Source organism: Pecten maximus, chromosome 11, assembly GCF_902652985.1.
Source record: "Pecten maximus chromosome 11, xPecMax1.1, whole genome shotgun sequence".
NCBI lineage: Eukaryota > Metazoa > Mollusca > Bivalvia > Pectinida > Pectinidae > Pecten > Pecten maximus.
In genome coordinates, this window is record NC_047025.1 from 32172391 (window position 1) to 32191666 (window position 19276).

At 39.2% G+C, this 19276-nt stretch overlaps 1 protein-coding gene across 1 annotated transcript; it reads left to right on the forward strand.

Moving 5' to 3' along the window:
- Positions 1 to 586: 586 nt before the first annotated feature.
- LOC117337913 (L-methionine gamma-lyase-like) lies at positions 587 to 14731 on the forward strand. The gene is made up of 10 exons (XM_033899055.1): positions 587 to 783; positions 3404 to 3608; positions 4138 to 4296; positions 5604 to 5741; positions 6194 to 6366; positions 6869 to 6980; positions 8556 to 8669; positions 11037 to 11171; positions 13403 to 13548; positions 14186 to 14731. Exons 1-10 carry the CDS (start codon positions 779 to 781, stop codon positions 14253 to 14255), a joined length of 1257 nt encoding a protein of 418 aa, XP_033754946.1. The 5' UTR covers positions 587 to 778; the 3' UTR covers positions 14256 to 14731.
- Positions 14732 to 19276: the final 4545 nt, after the last annotated feature.

The window sequence follows — 19276 nt, forward strand, 5'->3', positions numbered from 1 at the left end:
AAATTTGTTTTCAAGTTTAAAAGAATTTGTTCAAATAGTATACATTCATTTTTTCTGGTTGCATGCATATGTACCATGCATGCCAAACTTAGGCCTAATGTAAAATTTAAAACAATAAAAAGATCTCACTAGGAAATCAGTCCTCATTTATTTGGACCAAACATATATGAAAAAAAAAAAATTAAAAAACAACACATAAACACTAGAATATACCGTAAGTGCTGAAAGAATGAAAAAAAAAAATGAAAATAAAAAATAAAAATGAATAAAAAACAACAAAATATATATTTACACATGATTCTGATGGGTAAAATCTTTAATGTGATACACGCATGTAAATTTCACATGTATCTCGCATGTAACAACAAAACATGCGATTCTCATACGTGTCAAGAAAACATGTAAATTGCATGATAATCGCATGTGGATGACATGAATTTTTCATGCGAAAATCATGCGTGTGGAAAATCATATGATATACGCATGAGAATCGTGTGAAAATCGCATGAAAAATGCTACGCATGTGGCACATGTGTGGCACTTTTGCCTGTGTATACGATACTATCTTGTCTCGTATCTTCTGCGTTGTCGCGTCAGCCAAGAATGCACATACATATACATATTGTGAATTGCAGTGGTAATACTTGCCCAAGATAACAATGAGAACAGGACATTCAGACAGAGATAAGATTATTTATGTCCCCGTCAACTCTCCATATCTTCATCTCAACCTTCTCAACCAGACGCCCGACACCTCGCCCTCTGCTTTAGTCGTAATATGAGGTAGGTATACTTGTCATGACCTAATGCAGTTCTCTTACATGCTATTTTTATCATATATCTAATGCTAGGAGAAAAAACAACAAAAAGCATTGGCTGCTTTGATGTTATTTCACATGATTTGAAATTCCACGTATGATCTACTTGGTTTGTTTTGTATGGATACTCCGTGAAGTTATTAAACAATAACATACGAAAAATTATGAGATTACAAAAACATTAAAGCCGCATACACCCAAATAACCTAAAATTCCAGTTTTACACATGTATTAATGGCAATCCAAGATGCTCATTCACGCTCTCCTAACATTAAAATGACCTTTGGAATGAACGCTTGACCAGTGGAATCCTTGCGACATCAGTGTATACAAATAACCGCATTTATTTTTATCGCGAGATGTGTCACGGAGCCGAGAACGAGGCTACAACGTAAACTACACATAAACTAAACACCGACCGTTGTTTATATATCGAGTATGCCTACTTGCCTATCAATGCTTTCGTTTGAACATATTAGCAACATATTTTCGTAATAACTGATTGATATAAACAAACATACAACTAAATACTTATCTAAAAACCAGGTCGGTAAAGTGGACAATGTACGAGGAATATGGAAAAAGCTAGCTAGCAATCAAATCGACGTCCGATAAAATCGGAATTCGAGTCTATTCCCTTTTCTTCTCTTCGTCCAAACGAATCAAATATTCTCCTAAGGAAATTCGGAGGTTTTTCAGATTCCAGTTCCTTGTCGTTTCCATTTGGCAGAATCTTTCTGCTTTTTGGCAGGCACATGCTTTCGGCGTTCCGCCATGGTTGTTGTTGACTGATAACCCGCCCGTTTCATTGTGGGACTAATTTGGATAGAAACTTGGTCCGTTGGACCCAATTATTATTTTGGGGAATTTCCCCTATACTTGCATCAATAGTACGCATTTTGCTCCAGTTTTTGATTCGCGATAATTGGTTTTGTATATATTAAGTCTGAAATCTGTAAAGAGGTCAAAAAGTAAACATTTATGTATATTTCTTTGGGAGTATGTGGCTTTAGGCATGGCGAGTAAACTTTAGTCTCAGAAAGGGTGCGTTGTTATTTAATGTTAAATATGAGTATGAGACACATATGAAATGACAAGATATACTATTGTTAACATCAGAATAGTATCACTGATACCTTACTTCAGTGACTGTTTGAATAAGTATTGTGAATTGATTTTAGATCTATGTTTTCTTGTGTAATGATATTTTTGGGTTGTGATCGGTACTTCTCCATATGAGGATATTCGTGAGCCGAAAATGTGCATTGTTTACAAACATGCCTTGACCACCGATTTGATATGCAATTATTTGAAGTAGTGTGAGAAAAATAATCATTCCCTACCTAGGGAGTGTGACAAAGAAATCTCAACCCTCGAGGAAATTCATGAATGTCCATACCTCGACAAGCCTCGGGTCGGACGTTCATGAATTCCCCCTTGGGTTGAGATTTCTTTGTCACACCTCCAAGGTAGAGGAATATTCTATAAGATATATCCTCTATCAATTTAATTGATATCTTAAAAACAACTCCTAAGTTTATGAATTATATCTGTATCGGGACATTTGTCGACCTTCTGATAAAAAAAATAAGTCAGAACGATTAAAGCGTAACGCCAAGCTACACTTTTTTATATCATAACTATTTATACTGCTTAAGATACTGTTTGGCTTTATTATTCAGTATGAAGGATTGGATGTCTAATATTGTTCTACGTATAAAAACATACATTTCTAATTTTGTCCTACTGGCATGCCAATCTTCTAGAGACGGTCATACATTGTTGCTGCAATGAATTATGATGTGCTTACAATTAGAAGAAATAGTGAAGGCAACGTAGCTGTGATTTGGAAGCCCCCTGCTAAATGGTCTCACACAACTAATTATTTTATTGCATGTTATTACTAGTGACAGGATTTCGCACAAAAATCAAATTGCTCGCGTAATGTTCGATGTAAAAGGAAGTGTTATGCGTTTTTTATTACAGATTATTAAGTAATATCTATAAAACAGGTGATGTGTTTTTGAGGATATACAGTAGATATTTTGCATTAGCATGAAGAGGTGAGACGAGATGTGCAAGGAGGTAAGCAAAACGTATGTGGTTTGTGATTGAGGACATTTTAAGAGAGTGACTTCAATAAAACATCACAATGAAGTTGAATAACCTACATCATTTACAATATTACATTGCTCTGTGTAAAGCGCACAGGTTAATCAGAGACGTGTACTCCTATCAAAGGGTTTTGTACAGTCCTTAAAACTCACCATGGCAAGGATTGTCACATGCGTGGACATGCTTGGTCAAAGGTCGCTCTCAACCAACACTTGCACTCATCTCTCATACGTTACGATAACAACTATACAGGATTAGTGCACATTACCTAACACATTTACTACACATGCTACACAGTATTAACATACATTAAAATTCAACACAAGATTTGTTGAACAAAATTTAATAAAAGTTAGGCTACCGCGAGAGATGTTATGTAATAAATTATGTCAATTAGAGCGTGCCTGGCTATACAAATGTGTATTTCTGAAATGATGAGACATATAGTCAATCTTAATTTGCTTGCACAGTCGGAAGTGGGATCCGCCGAAGTCCTCTTTAGACAAGGGAGTTGGTGGTCTAACCCTAGAAGACGTCAGCGATGACACGGTGGCCACATCAGCGCGATACGTGTTCGAGGAAGGTCCCCAGACAGAGCCCCTGGTTCCTCCCATCTATCACTCGTCTACCTACAAACTGAAGAGTGTCGACGACTACTTAGAAATACTAGAAAAAGTTAAGGAAAAAACTCTATATAAAAGACACCTCTGTATAAAGAACATTTTTTTGCCTTGTGACTTGGATGGTTTGACTGTAACAGTCGTTCGTTCCGCGCTTTACAGTAGATTTTAGAAACAAGTATCGAGTAATGAATCTAAAATTTTATTGTGTCAAACACAACATGAGCTAAACAAATAAAAGAAATATAAATTAAGCTTACTGGAAATTTGCTCAGAGTTAAAAATTGGTAACCATTTACCTGAAGAACTACTGCTGACATAACAATTGGTTAAGTCATTATGCGATGCTGTCTCTGAGAAGAACAGCGTATTAGTATGATAAATGCACAGAAGTACAAACGGTTTTAGTCATCTGCTATATACCCAGACCAGTTGAATAAGCTTAAAATTATTACATAGGTCAAGAAATCTGACGATTGGATTTGTTTTGCCACTTTCTACAATTTTACGAGGTACTGATTGTTGGAAACATGGATTACACCTCTTACCTTAATTTGTCTTTTCGAAATCTTTATTCTGCACAGGGTGGCTATATATATTCCCGCCTAAACAACTTCACGTCAGACAATGTGCAGAGCGTGCTCAACAACCTGGAGAAAGGGGAGGGAACTCTTGTTTACAACACAGGCATGGCCAGTATAACAACTGCTTTGTTCGGATTCCTCAAGTCGGGTGACCATATCGTACGTACTCTCCCTATAAGCGGAGAATCAGTATTTATGAAGTCTTTTCTCATGATAACATCACAACACCTTTATGCACTTAATCAAATAATATCTGTATCCTAGCCAAATATCTGTCTTTACTCTATACTGAACTTTGTATTTGATGCGTTATCCAGCAAGACTGGCTATTTTCTTTACTGGTATGAATTTGAATAGAGAACACAACATATTCTTAAAAGCGTCATATATTCAACAAGCAACAACACTACACAAGTGATATTCCTTTAGGTCATCTGACAGGAAGGGCATCATGATTCGTTCGTCATGATGCATTGTCCGCCGTGCGCCTTGCGTAACCGTTTTTGCCTTATAATAGAGTTCTTCTCAAGTTTAAGTGGGACTCAGCTCAAACTTTCCTGAAATCGTCCTGACCGTATATTTTTCGAGTCGGCTTGAAATTCAAAATGGCCGCCAATGCCTCTATTTTGAAAATTATACAGTTTGAACTTCTTCTAAAGTTCCACCAGAGTTATTCAGCTGAGACTTGCCTGAAATGATCCTGAAATGGTCCTGACCAAGTGTTGTTATATTTCTGGTTGGTCTGAAATCCAAAATGGCCACTACGATTAACATACAGTTTTGCTCAATTGTTCTCCTGCTACTTGGTTTGTTTACTATTATAGTACGATCTTTAATGTCAGATGGCCGTTAAGACCCATGGGCCTTTTGTTTCTTAAATACATACTTTAAGATAACAGAAAATGCCATTATAAACATTATACATGTTACTGTTTGTTTCATTTCTCCAGTGAAACACATACCGTTTTCATCATTAGCTCCCCTATCAACTTTGTACGCCCCTTAATTGTAATACCTAATAGTTTCTTCCGTTTTATTTCTTTTTACGTTTACTGCTCATTCCTGCTAATTTCGTATATAATATATCTTATATAATTCAGATCTCGATACAATATACGATATAGAAGGAGATTTACTTCAATTTAACATTTTGTCAAAGTAGCATTCATAGGTAAGATATCTTATAAAGTTACGAGAATTATTTTGTATAAGATAAATTACATTACATATCAAATATAACAAAGAAGATAGCTTACATAGAATCCATTTACATTTCTAAATCAGATATCCTATATCTCATATGTTTGATAAGATGCCTAACATAGTACATAGGATATTTTGTATGATACATCTTATATGTGATATCACATATGGGGATGAAGTGAATCATCTCCCTTTGTATCTGTCTCGACAAGAATAAATGATAATGTGATATTAGTGATTTACCTGGTTTTATTTTGTTACAGGTTATCAACAATCCATGTTACGCAGGCATCTATGACATTGCTAAAAACATATTCCCAAGGTTCAATATCGAAGTGACGTTTGTACCAGCCGGATGTGACGTTGATGAGTACCGGAAATATGTCAAATCAAATACTAGGGTAAACGTTGTCGTCCTATAGGACATCGATTTTATGTTACGAATCATGACACATACATTTTACAGCACATTAAGGTCATCAGTACATTTACACTAGATAGCATTGCACAATGCCCTCGTTCATTATACTGGTGGATCAGTACACCGAACATTACAGAATGTGTATAAGATTGTCATTATAGATCCCACGCGTCCTCGAGTTTGATAACATTAGCCCTAATGAGGAAAACCAATCCCTTGTATTCACTTTAAGTTCAACAATCGTGATACACTATTCTTGTCGGATGCCAATAAGGCGTTCATTTTGTTTATTGGATGTTTATCATTTTCCTCATTTAGTGATGCTATCATTGTTTTGATTGGTTTCGCTATAGATGTTTCGAGATATATCAAAATAATGATATTTGGCTCTGCAATCTGAAGTTACATTCGCCATTATTTTTTTCTCTCTAGATGTTGTACGGGGAGACTCCGTGTAACCCTACTATGGCCATCCTGGATTTAGAGGAGTTCGGGAAGTTAGGCCGATCACTCAATGGCGTTATAACGATGGTCGACAGTACGTTTGCCAGTCCGTATCTCCAGAGTCCAATCAAACACGGAATCGACATATCTATGCACAGCTGGTAGGGTGTATTATACAATATTTATAGTTAAATATAGTAAATAAGTTGTTCTTCTACGTGTTTAGAGAAAACAGCTCTTAATGAAGCCTATCTTGTGATAACAAAACGACAATTTCAAGCAATTTAGAGTTAAATGTTTTACTAAAATTGTGGAACAAACCGAAATTTTTGTTTACTTATTTCGAGTTTGGTTGCCTCCTATCATCACCACTTTAGTCTCCTAGCATCACTGACGAACAGCTGTGTAGTGCAGCTTAATTTGTTCTGGCTCCAATTATCAAACTCTGAATTTGTTTTGATATTAACGTAATTAACTTGTCAACACACGTTTCCATTCGAGGAGCTTTGCTAGAGTAGCAATATAACAAAATTCTATTTACCTGATTAAACTCATTTGGAATGGATCGACGAAGGAATGACGTCATTATCGTTGTAAAACGCATAATTCAAATCTTTCAAAGTAAACCAATATACTAGTACATGTAATCACTTTTTTCTACAGCACAAAATACTTGGGCGGTCACAGTGATCTAACGGCGGGAAGTTTGACATTCAGAACGAAGGATCTTTGGCAAGAAGCCATACTGTACCAAACGACATTCGGGAGCAGTTTGGTGAGTATGAATATGTTGTCCATAAATAGGGTAATAAATAGGGTTTATGTGCTAGATTTGGAGTTCAATGATATCAATTCAATGCGATGGAACATAATGATATAAAAATGTACACAGTCTTTGAAGTGGGGTGGGTTTGTCATTGTAAACAAACCAAGAAAAAAATGACATCAACGTAATTGATTCGATGTGTTATATTTTAACTGAATCAGAATATTAAATTATTTGTTTTATCAAACAGCTCATTTGTGATGCCTACATGAAATCTCAGTTATATTACATGGACACGTGACGAGGCACTATCTTTACGTGGACATGTAACGAGGCACTATCTTTTCATCAAAATTATATCTGTCTGTATGATAAAACATTTTCCATTCTCACCCCTTGTCTAAGAAGATACCCCTTAATCTGGCCCTACTATACTTTATCCTACTCTTCTCCTATCCTACCCCTAGTGCACACACTATGCCACAGAAGAAACTCTTTATTCTGACCTATATTCCACTAAACTTTATTTCCCATTCCCTCTCTCTATTCTCAACAATACTACTAATCAAATACTACTAAGATACCTTCTCTAGTTCCAAATATCTCGGATAGATACCTTCTCTGGTCCCCAATTTCTCAGATAGATACCTTCTCAGGTCCCCAATATCTCAGATAGAGACCTTCTCTGGTCCCCAATATCTCAGATAGATACCTTCTCTGGTCCCCAATATCTCAGATAGAGACCTTCTCTGGTCCCCAATATCTCAGATAGATACCTTCTCTGGTCCCCAATATCTCAGATAGATACCTTCTCTGGTCCCCAATATCTCAGATAGAGACCTTCTCTGGTCCCCAATATCTCAGATAGATACCTTCTCTGGTCCCCAATATCTCAGATAGAGACCTTCTCTGGTCCCCAATATCTCAGATAGAGACCTTCTCTGGTCCCCAATATCTCAGATAGAGACCTTCTCTGGTCCCCAATATCTCAGATAGAGACCTTCTCTGGTCCCCAATATCTCAGATAGATACCTTCTCTGGTCCCCAATATCTCAGATAGAGACCTTCTCTGGTCCCCAATATCTCAGATAGATACCTTCTCTGGTCCCCAATATCTCAGATAGATACCTTCTCTGGTCCCCAATATCTCAGATAGAGACCTTCTCTGGTCCCCAATATCTCAGATAGAGACCTTCTCTGGTCCCCAATATCTCAGATAGATACCTTCTCTGGTCCCCAATATCTCAGATAGAGACCTTCTCTGGTCCCCAATATCTCAGATAGATACCTTCTCTGGTCCCCAATATCTCAGATAGATACCTTCTCAGGTCCCCAATATCTCAGATAGATACCTTCTCTGGTCCCCAATATCTCAGATAGATACCTTCTCTGGTCCCCAATATCTCAGATAGATACCTTCTCTGGTCCCCAATATCTCAGATAGAGACCTTCTCTGGTCCCCAATATCTCAGATAGATACCTTCTCTGGTCCCCAATATCTCAGATAGATACCTTCTCTGGTCCCCAATTTCTCAGATACCTTCTCAGGTCCCTACTGAACTTTATCTCACTCTCTTCCCCTAGTCCCCACATGATGCTAGCTTGCTGCTTCGAGGCATTAAAACACTTCCAATACGAATGGAACGTCACAGCTCCAACGGGCAAAAGGTGGCGGAATTCCTGGAGAAACATCCCAAGGTAAAATGAAAAGAATTTGACGACTGTATGGTTATCACAGTAAGTTTAATAGGTGGAAGGCAAAGCAAAATATGTTTGGAGGCTAATATTTGTTATTTGTCATTGCTGAGCAAAAACAAATGGTTGAAAAGCCATACAATTAAAACACTATAAATAGTGATAAGTTCAAATATACTTGACGCTCTTTTGAAATATAGTATTGAAAATTATGAAAGTTATTTATCTTTTACACCTCCAAATCTAAATTTTGACATCTCTTTCGATATCAGTTTCTGTCGGTGCCGTTGTTGTATTCTGTATAGTTGTCAATATTCGCAGGAGACTTATTTTCGCTATATTCGCGGTAATAAAGTTATGGGCGAAAACCAAGACCCAGCGAATATTCATATATAAGGCGTGTTTACGGGAAATTTAATACCCGAGAACCAGTTTAGACTGGAGCAACCGCGAAATATTATCCACGTAAAATAACAACTAGCAGTAAACACTTCACTTAAATAGCATCATTGACGAGTCCTAGTAGAACGGTACAGCTGTTCGATGTCCCTAACATCACTGACGAGTCCTAGTAGGACGATACAGCTGTATGATGTCCCTAACATCACTGACGAGTCCTAGTAGGACGGTACAGCTGTTCGATGTCCCTAACATCACTGACGAGTCCTAGAAGGACAAAGCATCTGTATGGTGTCCCGAACATCACTGACGAGTCCTAGTAGGACGGTACAGCTGTACGATGTCCCTAACATCACTGACGAGTCCTAGTAGGACGGTACAGCTGTATGATGTCCCTAACATCACTGACGAGTCCTAGTAGGGCGGTACAGCTGTATGGTGTCCCTAACATCATTGACGAGTCCTAGTAGGACGGTACAGCTGTACGATGTCCCTAACATCACTGACGAGTCCTAGTAGGACGGTACAGCTGTACGATGTCCCTAACATCATTGACGAGTCCTAGTAGGACGGTACAGCTGTACGATGTCCCTATCATCATTGACGAGTCCTAGTAGGACGGTACAGCTGTACGATGTCCCTAACATCACTGAAGAGTCCTAGTAGGACGGTACAGCTGTACGATGTCCCTAACATCACTGACGAGTCCTAGTAGGACGGTACAGCTGTATGATGTCCCTAACATCACTGACGAGTCCTAGTAGGGCGGTACAGCTGTATGGTGTCCCTAACATCATTGACGAGTCCTAGTAGGACGGTACAGCTGTGCGATGTCCCTAACATCACTGACGAGTCCTAGTAGGACGGTACAGCTGTACGATGTCCCTAACATCATTGACGAGTCCTAGTAGGACGGTACAGCTGTACGATGTCCCTATCATCATTGACGAGTCCTAGTAGGACGGTACAGCTGTACGATGTCCCTAACATCACTGAAGAGTCCTAGTAGGACGGTACAGCTGTACGATGTCCCTAACATCACTGACGAGTCCTAGTAGGACGGTACAGCTGTACGATGTCCCTAACATCACTGACGAGTCCTAGTAGGACGGTACAGCTGTACGATGTCCCTATCATCATTGACGAGTCCTTGTAGGGCGGTACAGCTGTACGAGGTATATACTGAAATCCTTTTTCAGGAAATGTTAACCCTAGTATTAGGTGCTTTAAAAACAGTTTACGTTTTAGTCGTTTACACGGTTTTATCTATTATGATTTCTTTCTTTGAGAAAGGTTGCACTTGCCTTCTGAACCTTTACAAATGTAGGATTTTTATTTGATATAATTTCATTTTATTATAATATTCATGATACTTCATTATTAACACGGGCTATTATCTTCAAAGGTAAATGTCGATTGATCAACCTGTCATTAAGACGTACTGGTATCCACTTTAAGATTAGTAATCTATAGTACCTTTTGATTAGCTGCCGACAGCACAGCCTAATGTGGATAGTCGGATATACATACTAAACATCGCAGTAAAATGTGCTGCTGGAGTCGACGGCTGCTTTTCATGGTAGTTGTTGATCACAAAGGCGACAAAGATCATAAGAACTTGCCGTGGATCCGCATTTGCTACTGCGCATTTACTCGGGCAATTTGCGCCCATAAGTCGTTTTATTGATTAATGCGAAAGTGGCATCATAGGTATAATAGATAGGTAGATAATGATATTGAAATCGATTTAGAATCATAAAACCAGTTGTCACAATACAAGGTACCAAGTTTAAACACCATCGGTTATCCGTGCTTATTACAAACGGAGAGAAACAAATTACAAATGTACATGGCCGTTGACTTCTTGGACCTTTTCTATCTATGAGTGGTTGCAACAATATTAAACGCCTTACTATTCTAAATGTTTCAGTAATAAACAGTGATGTTGAAATGACCTTGACCTTGTTCCAGATCGTGTGGGTTATGTACCCAGGCCTGCCATCACATCCCCAGCACGCCGTGGCCAAGAAACAAATGAAGCTGTTCGGAGGAATGATGTCATTTGAGGTCAAAGGTGGATTAGAGGGAGGCAGGACTCTTGTGGAGGTAGAAGTCTCGTTAAGTTATAATATTACGTCATGAATCAGTGTTTTCATTATTGCCCTGATTAATATGCCGAGGTGTGTCGTATCGGCCTAAGACCAAGGTGGCTGACCGAGTTGTATTAACTATGCCAATATTGAAAAGACTAATTAAAAGTCGTATTATTAAGTTATTTATCCATTTATATGTTAAGGAATCGCCACTAGTTTTATTAATGACATTACTTTGTTATAAATACTAGTCCATATTGAAAACATGGCAGATATGTGTTGTAATGTTCAGTTTCTTCTTTATTTGGAAACATTATCATAGCATTCCTGTACTTACTAGATCATACTGTCATTGATTTGTTCTTGACATGGCTGGCGCCGTCGTTTGACCAACAGTTGCTGGTACCGTTGAAAGTGTTGTTGCCCCATTTCCCTATTGCGTACGATAATACTTTATCGGAAGTTTGCGCCAACAACTTGATCTATGTATTTCATGCACAAATACAGCTACCATTTCCTTATCCTATTCAACAAGTTGATCTTTCAGCCTTTTGCGTTTGTCCGTATCCATTTTCTGAGCTGTCTTTGATGTCTCGTCGTCTAGGGTGCCTGTCGTCTGGGGCGCCGGTCGTCTGGTACAGATATAACTTCAGATCATGCCCATTTGCTGTAATAGTCTGTTTTCAAAGAACTTTCAACTGTCGTATGTGTACAATGCAAGCAATGCAAATTCGTTAAGCAGTGTAGTAAATTAAAAAATCATCGATTGCCTTTCTTTGCCAATCCGACATCTTCTTATATCGCTTCAAATTTTCAATCAGTTACGCGACTGAAAAAAGGTTTTTCAATTCTACCTGTGTTTTTGTTCTATATGGCATGGAAGAAACGCCCATATTGAAGCAATATTACTACAGTTAATTAATGATAACTATGATCTGTACCTTGTAAATGACTCCCTAGGTCTTCCTTGCTACTTGGAACAGCGTCATCATTCCCACGGTATCAAAGGAACAGTTGTATAGTGTAAACAACGACAGTTAAGCATGTCAATAATGCTACAGGAATAAATTTCCTTGTCATTATTGCGATTGGTTTGCACTCGGTTATTTGAATTGGACGACCAAGCGTCCCATAGACGGATATAAATTGTTAATATCTAATATAAACACCACATGTATTATGGAAAACTCCTTTGATAAGTTAATGAGATGGACGAACTAGTAAATCGCGCATTTTGCAACCATAAATTATTGCATTAATCATTAATTTTCACATGAATTCAGAAAGGAATTGCGTTTGGTTTGTTTTGTTTAACATCCTATTAAAACCAGGGTCATTTAAGGACGTGCCAGGTTTTGGAGGTGGAGGAAAGCCGGAGTACCCGGAGAAAAACCACCGGCCTACCGTCAGTACCTGGCAATTGCCCCATGTAGGTGTCGAACTCGCAACCCAGAGGTGGAGGGCAAGTGATAAAGTGTCGTGACACCTTAACCACTCGGCCACCCCCCCCCCCCCCCCCCCCCCCCCCCTTAGGAATTGCGTTATCAAACATATGCCTCGTATACATGAATATTTACCACTCTATGACATTGTCACTATATAACCTTACCGACAGTAGTTGAGCATTATCAACTCATAAACTGCCAACCAGCGCATTAATAATGTGAAGCATACCACAGTTGCGAAAAACATATTGAATACACATTTTCCATTTAAAAAATTCGACAGAGAGTTTATATTTTGGATTGAAAGCAGTTCAAAGCTTAAATGTATCCAACCGTCTATCGATTTTATACCACTCCGATAATAATGCTGAACTTTTTCAAACAAAGATCGTTTGACCATTTTTGAAATCAAAAAGATTGTGTACAAGCTACATATATGTATCTCTTAAATTTCTGTTTATATTTTGTTCATATATCACACCATCAAGGACTTTTGGATAATTTATTTTTTGTGAGGCCCGGAGTATATCTACGCTCGCTATGGTGTTATTATTGTTCGATAACCAGTCTAAACAACATGCTTTCGATTTACTAGCGTCAGAGTAATATCATCATTTACCATTTATACTAAATGACCCAATTATGTATGTATTATTTTGATGTATTATTTCTTTTCACCACAGTACTTTTGTTTACCCCCAAACTGACTTATTTTCAATTTCAAGGAAGCTACATTGAGTCGAGCCAACCGCAAAACTATCGAAGTGTCTTATAATGCTAATCTTCATTTTGTCCATAGGGACTCCATGTCATCATTCTGGCAGTATCACTCGGAGGCGTGGGAAGTCTCATAGAACATCCGGGTACTATGACACATGGTCCCATGCTGATGGATGATGAAGACAGGCGGAGTGGTGGGATATCTGACGGACTGGTGAGATTAAGGTAAGATATATCCTTTCATCTAGCTGTTCACTAAAGTATATAGGGTAATTCATTCTGATTGATATCAAAGTAATCTCCGTTTGTTTGAGAGAGAGAAATAAAAGAAATCACGACTTGTAAATCGGGTTTTAAACAGTTAATATACTTGTTATTGATCAAAAACAATTCATTTTGATATACCGTTTAAATATACCGAACGGATACGCATATAAAACCATTTATGGGATAAACACATGGGTTTTCCCCGGGTTTCCTCCCACAGTAAGACCCCCTTGCGCGCTTCCATCCAGAACAACAAGAGTAATTAATATAATTTGGTATCTATTATTTCGTAATTATTGTAGAAGAAATAAAGTTCACATTTTAGATAATATTTATACATTAATGTCTGAACAATTGTCTCGGGAATTCGACAGAAAACCTTGTCTGCACTACCGATGTTACTCCTTTGGGCCTTGGGACCTTGATAGAATGCGTATGACGAACATTGGTTAATTTAATAAACTATTTATATCATGAAAATTTAAAAGAATAAGATGGTATTCATTTCCTCTTTGGATTTCCCACAATTAAAAATATATCACTACAAAAACGTTTTATTTAAATTGTGAATATCTTTTTGTTCGTTTTTCTTCAGTGTTGGGTTGGAGGACCCGGATGATCTGATAAGAGATCTACAACAAGCGTTAGAAAAAGTCGTATGCTAAACAGGATGTAACACACCAAAGCTATATACACTGTTACCAAAGCTATAGACACTGTTTCGTATGCTACACCGGATGTAACACACCAAGGCGATAAACACTGGTTCTGTTGTAAGGCTCTGTAGTATTGTTCTGATTAGGTTTGTCGTCCAATCCATTTGATTTTTGTAAGAAATGTACTGAGTATAAGAAAGCTTAATTAATGCACCATTGTTATTCCGTTCGTTTAATCCAGACTTAATTATATTGATAATGCAAAACGATAATAAATAAAGCATTTTGTTAGATGAAGTATACTATTTAATTTTAATGTTTAAAATGATTAATATTATTTTTATGGGTACAAAAATATAGATCTGTCATAGTGAATGGAAAGTAATAGTGTTAATGATTGATACATTTTTGTCCTGTAACGATATATTAATGATTGATACATTTTTTTCTGTGTAACGATATATTGATAATTAAAATAATAACTAGAGTATGTGTCTATCTTTCTTTTTACATTGAAACCAGTGACCTGAATGCATTTAAATCACTTTCAAAACATTAGTTAAAGGCTTACCCTGGGAAAGGACTAAATGAAGTTTCCAAAGAGCATACAACATCACCGAGGTTACTCCTTTTCCACGGATTATACATACCAACCTCCTTGCTCGAGGTTGTCCCTTTCCTCGGATTTGATATACCATCCTCCCTTCCCGAGGTTGTCCCTTCCATTGGATTTTATATACCATCCTCCTTGCCAGAGGTTGTCCCTTTCCTCGGATTTTATATACCATCCTCTCTGCCCGAGATCGTCACTTTCCTCGGATTTTATATACCATCCTCCCTGCCTTAGATTGTCCCTTTCCTTAGATTATATATACCATCCTCCCTTCCGGAGGTTGTCCCTTTCCTCGGATTTTATATACCATCCTCTCTGCCAGAGGTTGCCCCTTTCCTCGGATTTTATATACCATCCTCTCTGCCAGTGGTTGCCCCTTTCCTCGGATTTTATATACCATCCTCCCTGCCAGGGGTTGTCCCTTTCCTTAGATTTTATATATCATCCTCCCTTCCCGAGGTTGTCCCTTTCCTTAGATTTTATATACCATCCTCCCTGCTCGAGGTTGTCCCTTTCCTTAGATTTTATATACCATCCTCCCTGCCCGAGGTTGTCCCTTTCCTTAGATTTTATATACCATCCTCCCTGCTCGAGGTTGTCCCTTTCCTCGGATTTTATATACCGTCCTCCCTGCCACAGGTTGTCCCTTTCCCTCGGATTTTATATACCGTCCTCCCTGCCCGAGGTTGCTCCTTTCCCTCGGATTTTATATACCATCCTCCCTTCCCGAGGTTGTCCCTTTCCTTAGATTTCATATACCGTCCTCCCTGCCCGAGGTTGCTCCTTTCCCTCGGATTTTATATATCATCCACCCTTCCCGAGGTTGTCCCTTTCCTCGGATTTTATATACCATCCTCCCTGCTCGAGGTTGTCCCTTTCCTCGGATTTTGTATACCATCCTCCCTGCTCGAGGTTGTCCCTTTCCTCGGATTTTATATACCATCCTCCCTGCCAGAGGTTGTTCCTTTCCTCGGATTTTATAGACCATCCTCCCTGCCCGAGGTTGCTCCTTTCCCTCGGATTTTATATACCATCCTCCCTTCCCGAGGTTGTCCCTTTCCTCGGATTTTATATACCATTCTCCCTGCTCGAGGTTGTCCCTTTCTTCGGATTTTATATACCATCCTCCCTTCCCGAGGTTGTCCCTTTCCTTAGATTTTATATACCATCCTCCCTGCCCGAGGTTGCTCCTTTCCTCGGATTTTATATACCATCCTCCCTTCCCGAGGTTGTCCCTTTCCTCGGATTTCATATATCATCCTTCTTGCCCGAGATCGTCCCTTTCCTCGGATTTTATACACCACCTCCCTGCCAGGGGTTGTCCCTTTCCTTAGATTTTATATACCACCCTCCCTTCCCGAGGTTGTCTCTTCCCTCGGATTTTATATACCACCCTCCCTGCCAGAGGTTGCTCCTTTCCTCGTATTTTATATACCATTCTCCCTGCCCGAGATTGTCCCTTTCCTTAGATTTTATATACCATCCTCCCTTCCCGAGGTTGTCCCTTTCCTCGGATTTCATAAACATCCTTCTTGCCCGAGGTTGTCCCTTTCCTTAGATTTTATATACCATCCTCCCTGCCCGAGGTTGCTCCTTTCCCTCGGATTTTATATATCATCCTCCCTTCCCGAGGTTGTCCCTTTCCTCGGATTTTATATACCGTCCTCCCTTCCCGAGGTTGTCCCTTTCCTCGGATTTTATATACCATCCTCCCTGCCCAAGGTTATCCCTTTCCTCGGATTTCATAAACATCCTTCTTGCCCGAGGTTGTCCCTTTCCTTAGATTTTATATACCATCCTCCCTGCCCGAGGTTGTCCCTTTCCTCGGATTTGATATATCATCCTCCCTTCCAGAGGTTGTCCCTTTCCTGAGATTTTATAGACTATCCTCCCTGCCAGAGGTTGTCCCTTTCCTTAGATTTTATATACCACCCTCCCTGCCAGAGGTTGCTCCTTTCCTTAGATTTTATATACCATCCTCCCTTCCAGAGGTTGTCCCTTTCCTTAGATTTTATATACCACCCTCCCTTCCCGAGGTTGTCCCTTTCCTTAGATTTTATATACCATTCTCCCTGCCCGAGGTTGTCCCTTTCCTCGGATTTGATATACCATCCTCCCTTCCAGAGGTTGTCCCTTTCCTGAGATTTTATAGTCCATCCTCCCTGCCAGAGGTTGCTCCTTTCCTTAGATTTTATATACCATCCTCCCTGTCAGAGGTTGTCCCTTTCCTTAGATTTTATATACCATTCTCCCTTCCAGAGGTTGTCCCTTTACTTAGATTATATATACCATCCTCCCTTCCCGAGGTTGTCCCTTTCCTTAGATTTTATATACCATTCTCCCTTCCAGAGGTTGTCCCTTTACTTAGATTATATATACCATCCTCCCTGCCAGAGATTGTCCCTTTCCTGAGATTTTATAGACCATCCTCCCTGCCCGAGGTTGCTCCTTTCCTTAGATTTTATATACCATTCTCCCTGCCCGAGGTTGTCCCTTTCCTTAGATTTTATATATCATCCTCCCTGCCCGAGGTTGCTTCTTCCCTCGGATTTTATATACCGTCCTCCCTGCCAGAGGTTGTCCCTTTCCTCGGATTTTATATACCACCCTCCCTTCCCGAGGTTGTCCCTTTCCTCGGATTTTATATACCATCCTCCCTGCCAGAGGTTGTCCCTTTCCTTAGATTTTATATACCATCCTCCTTGCCAGAGGTTGTCCCTTTCCTCGGATTTTATATACCGTCCTCCCTTCCCGAGGTTGTCCCTTTCCTTAGATTTTATAGACCATCCTCCCTGCCAGAGGTTGTCCCTTTCCTTAGATTTTATATACCATCCTCCCTGCTCGAGGTTTTCCCTTTCCTTAGATTTTATAGACCATCCTCCCTGCCAGAGGTTGTCCCTTTCCTTAGATTTTATAGACCATCCTCCCTGCTCGAGGTTGTCCCTTTCCTTAGATTTTATAGACCATCCTCCCTGCCAGAGGTTGTCCCTTTCCTTAGATTTTATAGACCATCCTCCCTGCCAGAGGTTGTCCCTTTCCTTAGATTTCATATACCATCCTCCCTGCCCGAGGTTGTCCCTTCCATCGGATTTTATATATCATCCTCCCTGTCCGAAGTTGCTCCTTTCTTCGGAATTTATATACCATCCTCCCTGCCAGAGGTTATCCCTTTCCTCGGATTTTATATACCATTCTCTCTGCCCGAGGTTGTCCCTTTCCTCGGATTTTATATACCATCCTCCCTGCCAGAGGCTGTCCCTTCCATCGGATTTTATATATCATCCTCCCTGTCCGAAGTTGCTCCTTTCTTCGGAATTTATATACCATCCTCCCTGCCAGAGGTTGTCCCTTTCCTCGGATTTTATATACCATTCTCTCTGCCCGAGGTTGTCCCTTTCCTCGGATTTTATATACCATCCTCCCTTCCCGAGGTTGTCCCTTTCCTCGGATTTTATATACCATCCTCCCTTCCCGAGGTTGTCCCTTTCCTTAGATTATATATACCATCCTCACTGCCCGAGGTTGCTCCTTTCCCTCGGATTTTATATATCATCCTCCCTTCCCGAGGTTGTCCCTTTCCTCGGATTTTATATACCATCTTACTTGCTCGAGGTTGTCCCTTTCCTCGGATTTCATATACCATCCTCCCTGCTCGAGGTTGTCCCTTTCCTCGGATTTAATATACCATATACTTTTTATCATATTCCAAACTGAGGTTCCCGTTACCCCACCCCTTCCTTTTTTTTCTTCGCTGAGCGTTTTCTTTCCTGTAACTTATATACATTCATTTCTGAAGTAATATTCTTCCCTTCTTGTTTCCTTAGGAACGTTATAACTGCATTCGTTAAATGAAAATAAAGTCCTTTTGATATTTCATTTTCTGTATAAACCCATTTTATACAATTTTTATAACCATCAATATTTTATCTGGATTAGATTGGAAACATTTCCATGGATCAATGTCATAGAAACAATAAGTGTTCTGTGGAGTCCGATTTTTTCTGTTTTGTATTGTCTCGTTTTATTGACGTGTCCGTCGCTCTGATTTTCCAATCAAATAGGTATACATGTGATAATGTACATATAAACATGTTATGAAAGCCTGTAAGTGTCAATAATATAAAATATAGTTAATCGAAACACGTTATAACGCAAATTAAAACATGTTATAACGTACATTAAAATACGTAATGATGTTCACTGTGTTCAGGCAATTTCTAGTACTGTAAGAATGAAAATGGATTTCTTCATTAACCACATCTAAAACGTTTCCAGATCTGAAATGATGTTGGTATTGTCCAATTTGTCGGTCATGGATATTGTTTACATAAATCTTTAGATCACATATCATGTTCACTGTGTTCAAGACATTCTAGTACTGTAAGAAAGAAAAGGGATTTCTTCAGTAGCTATTCAT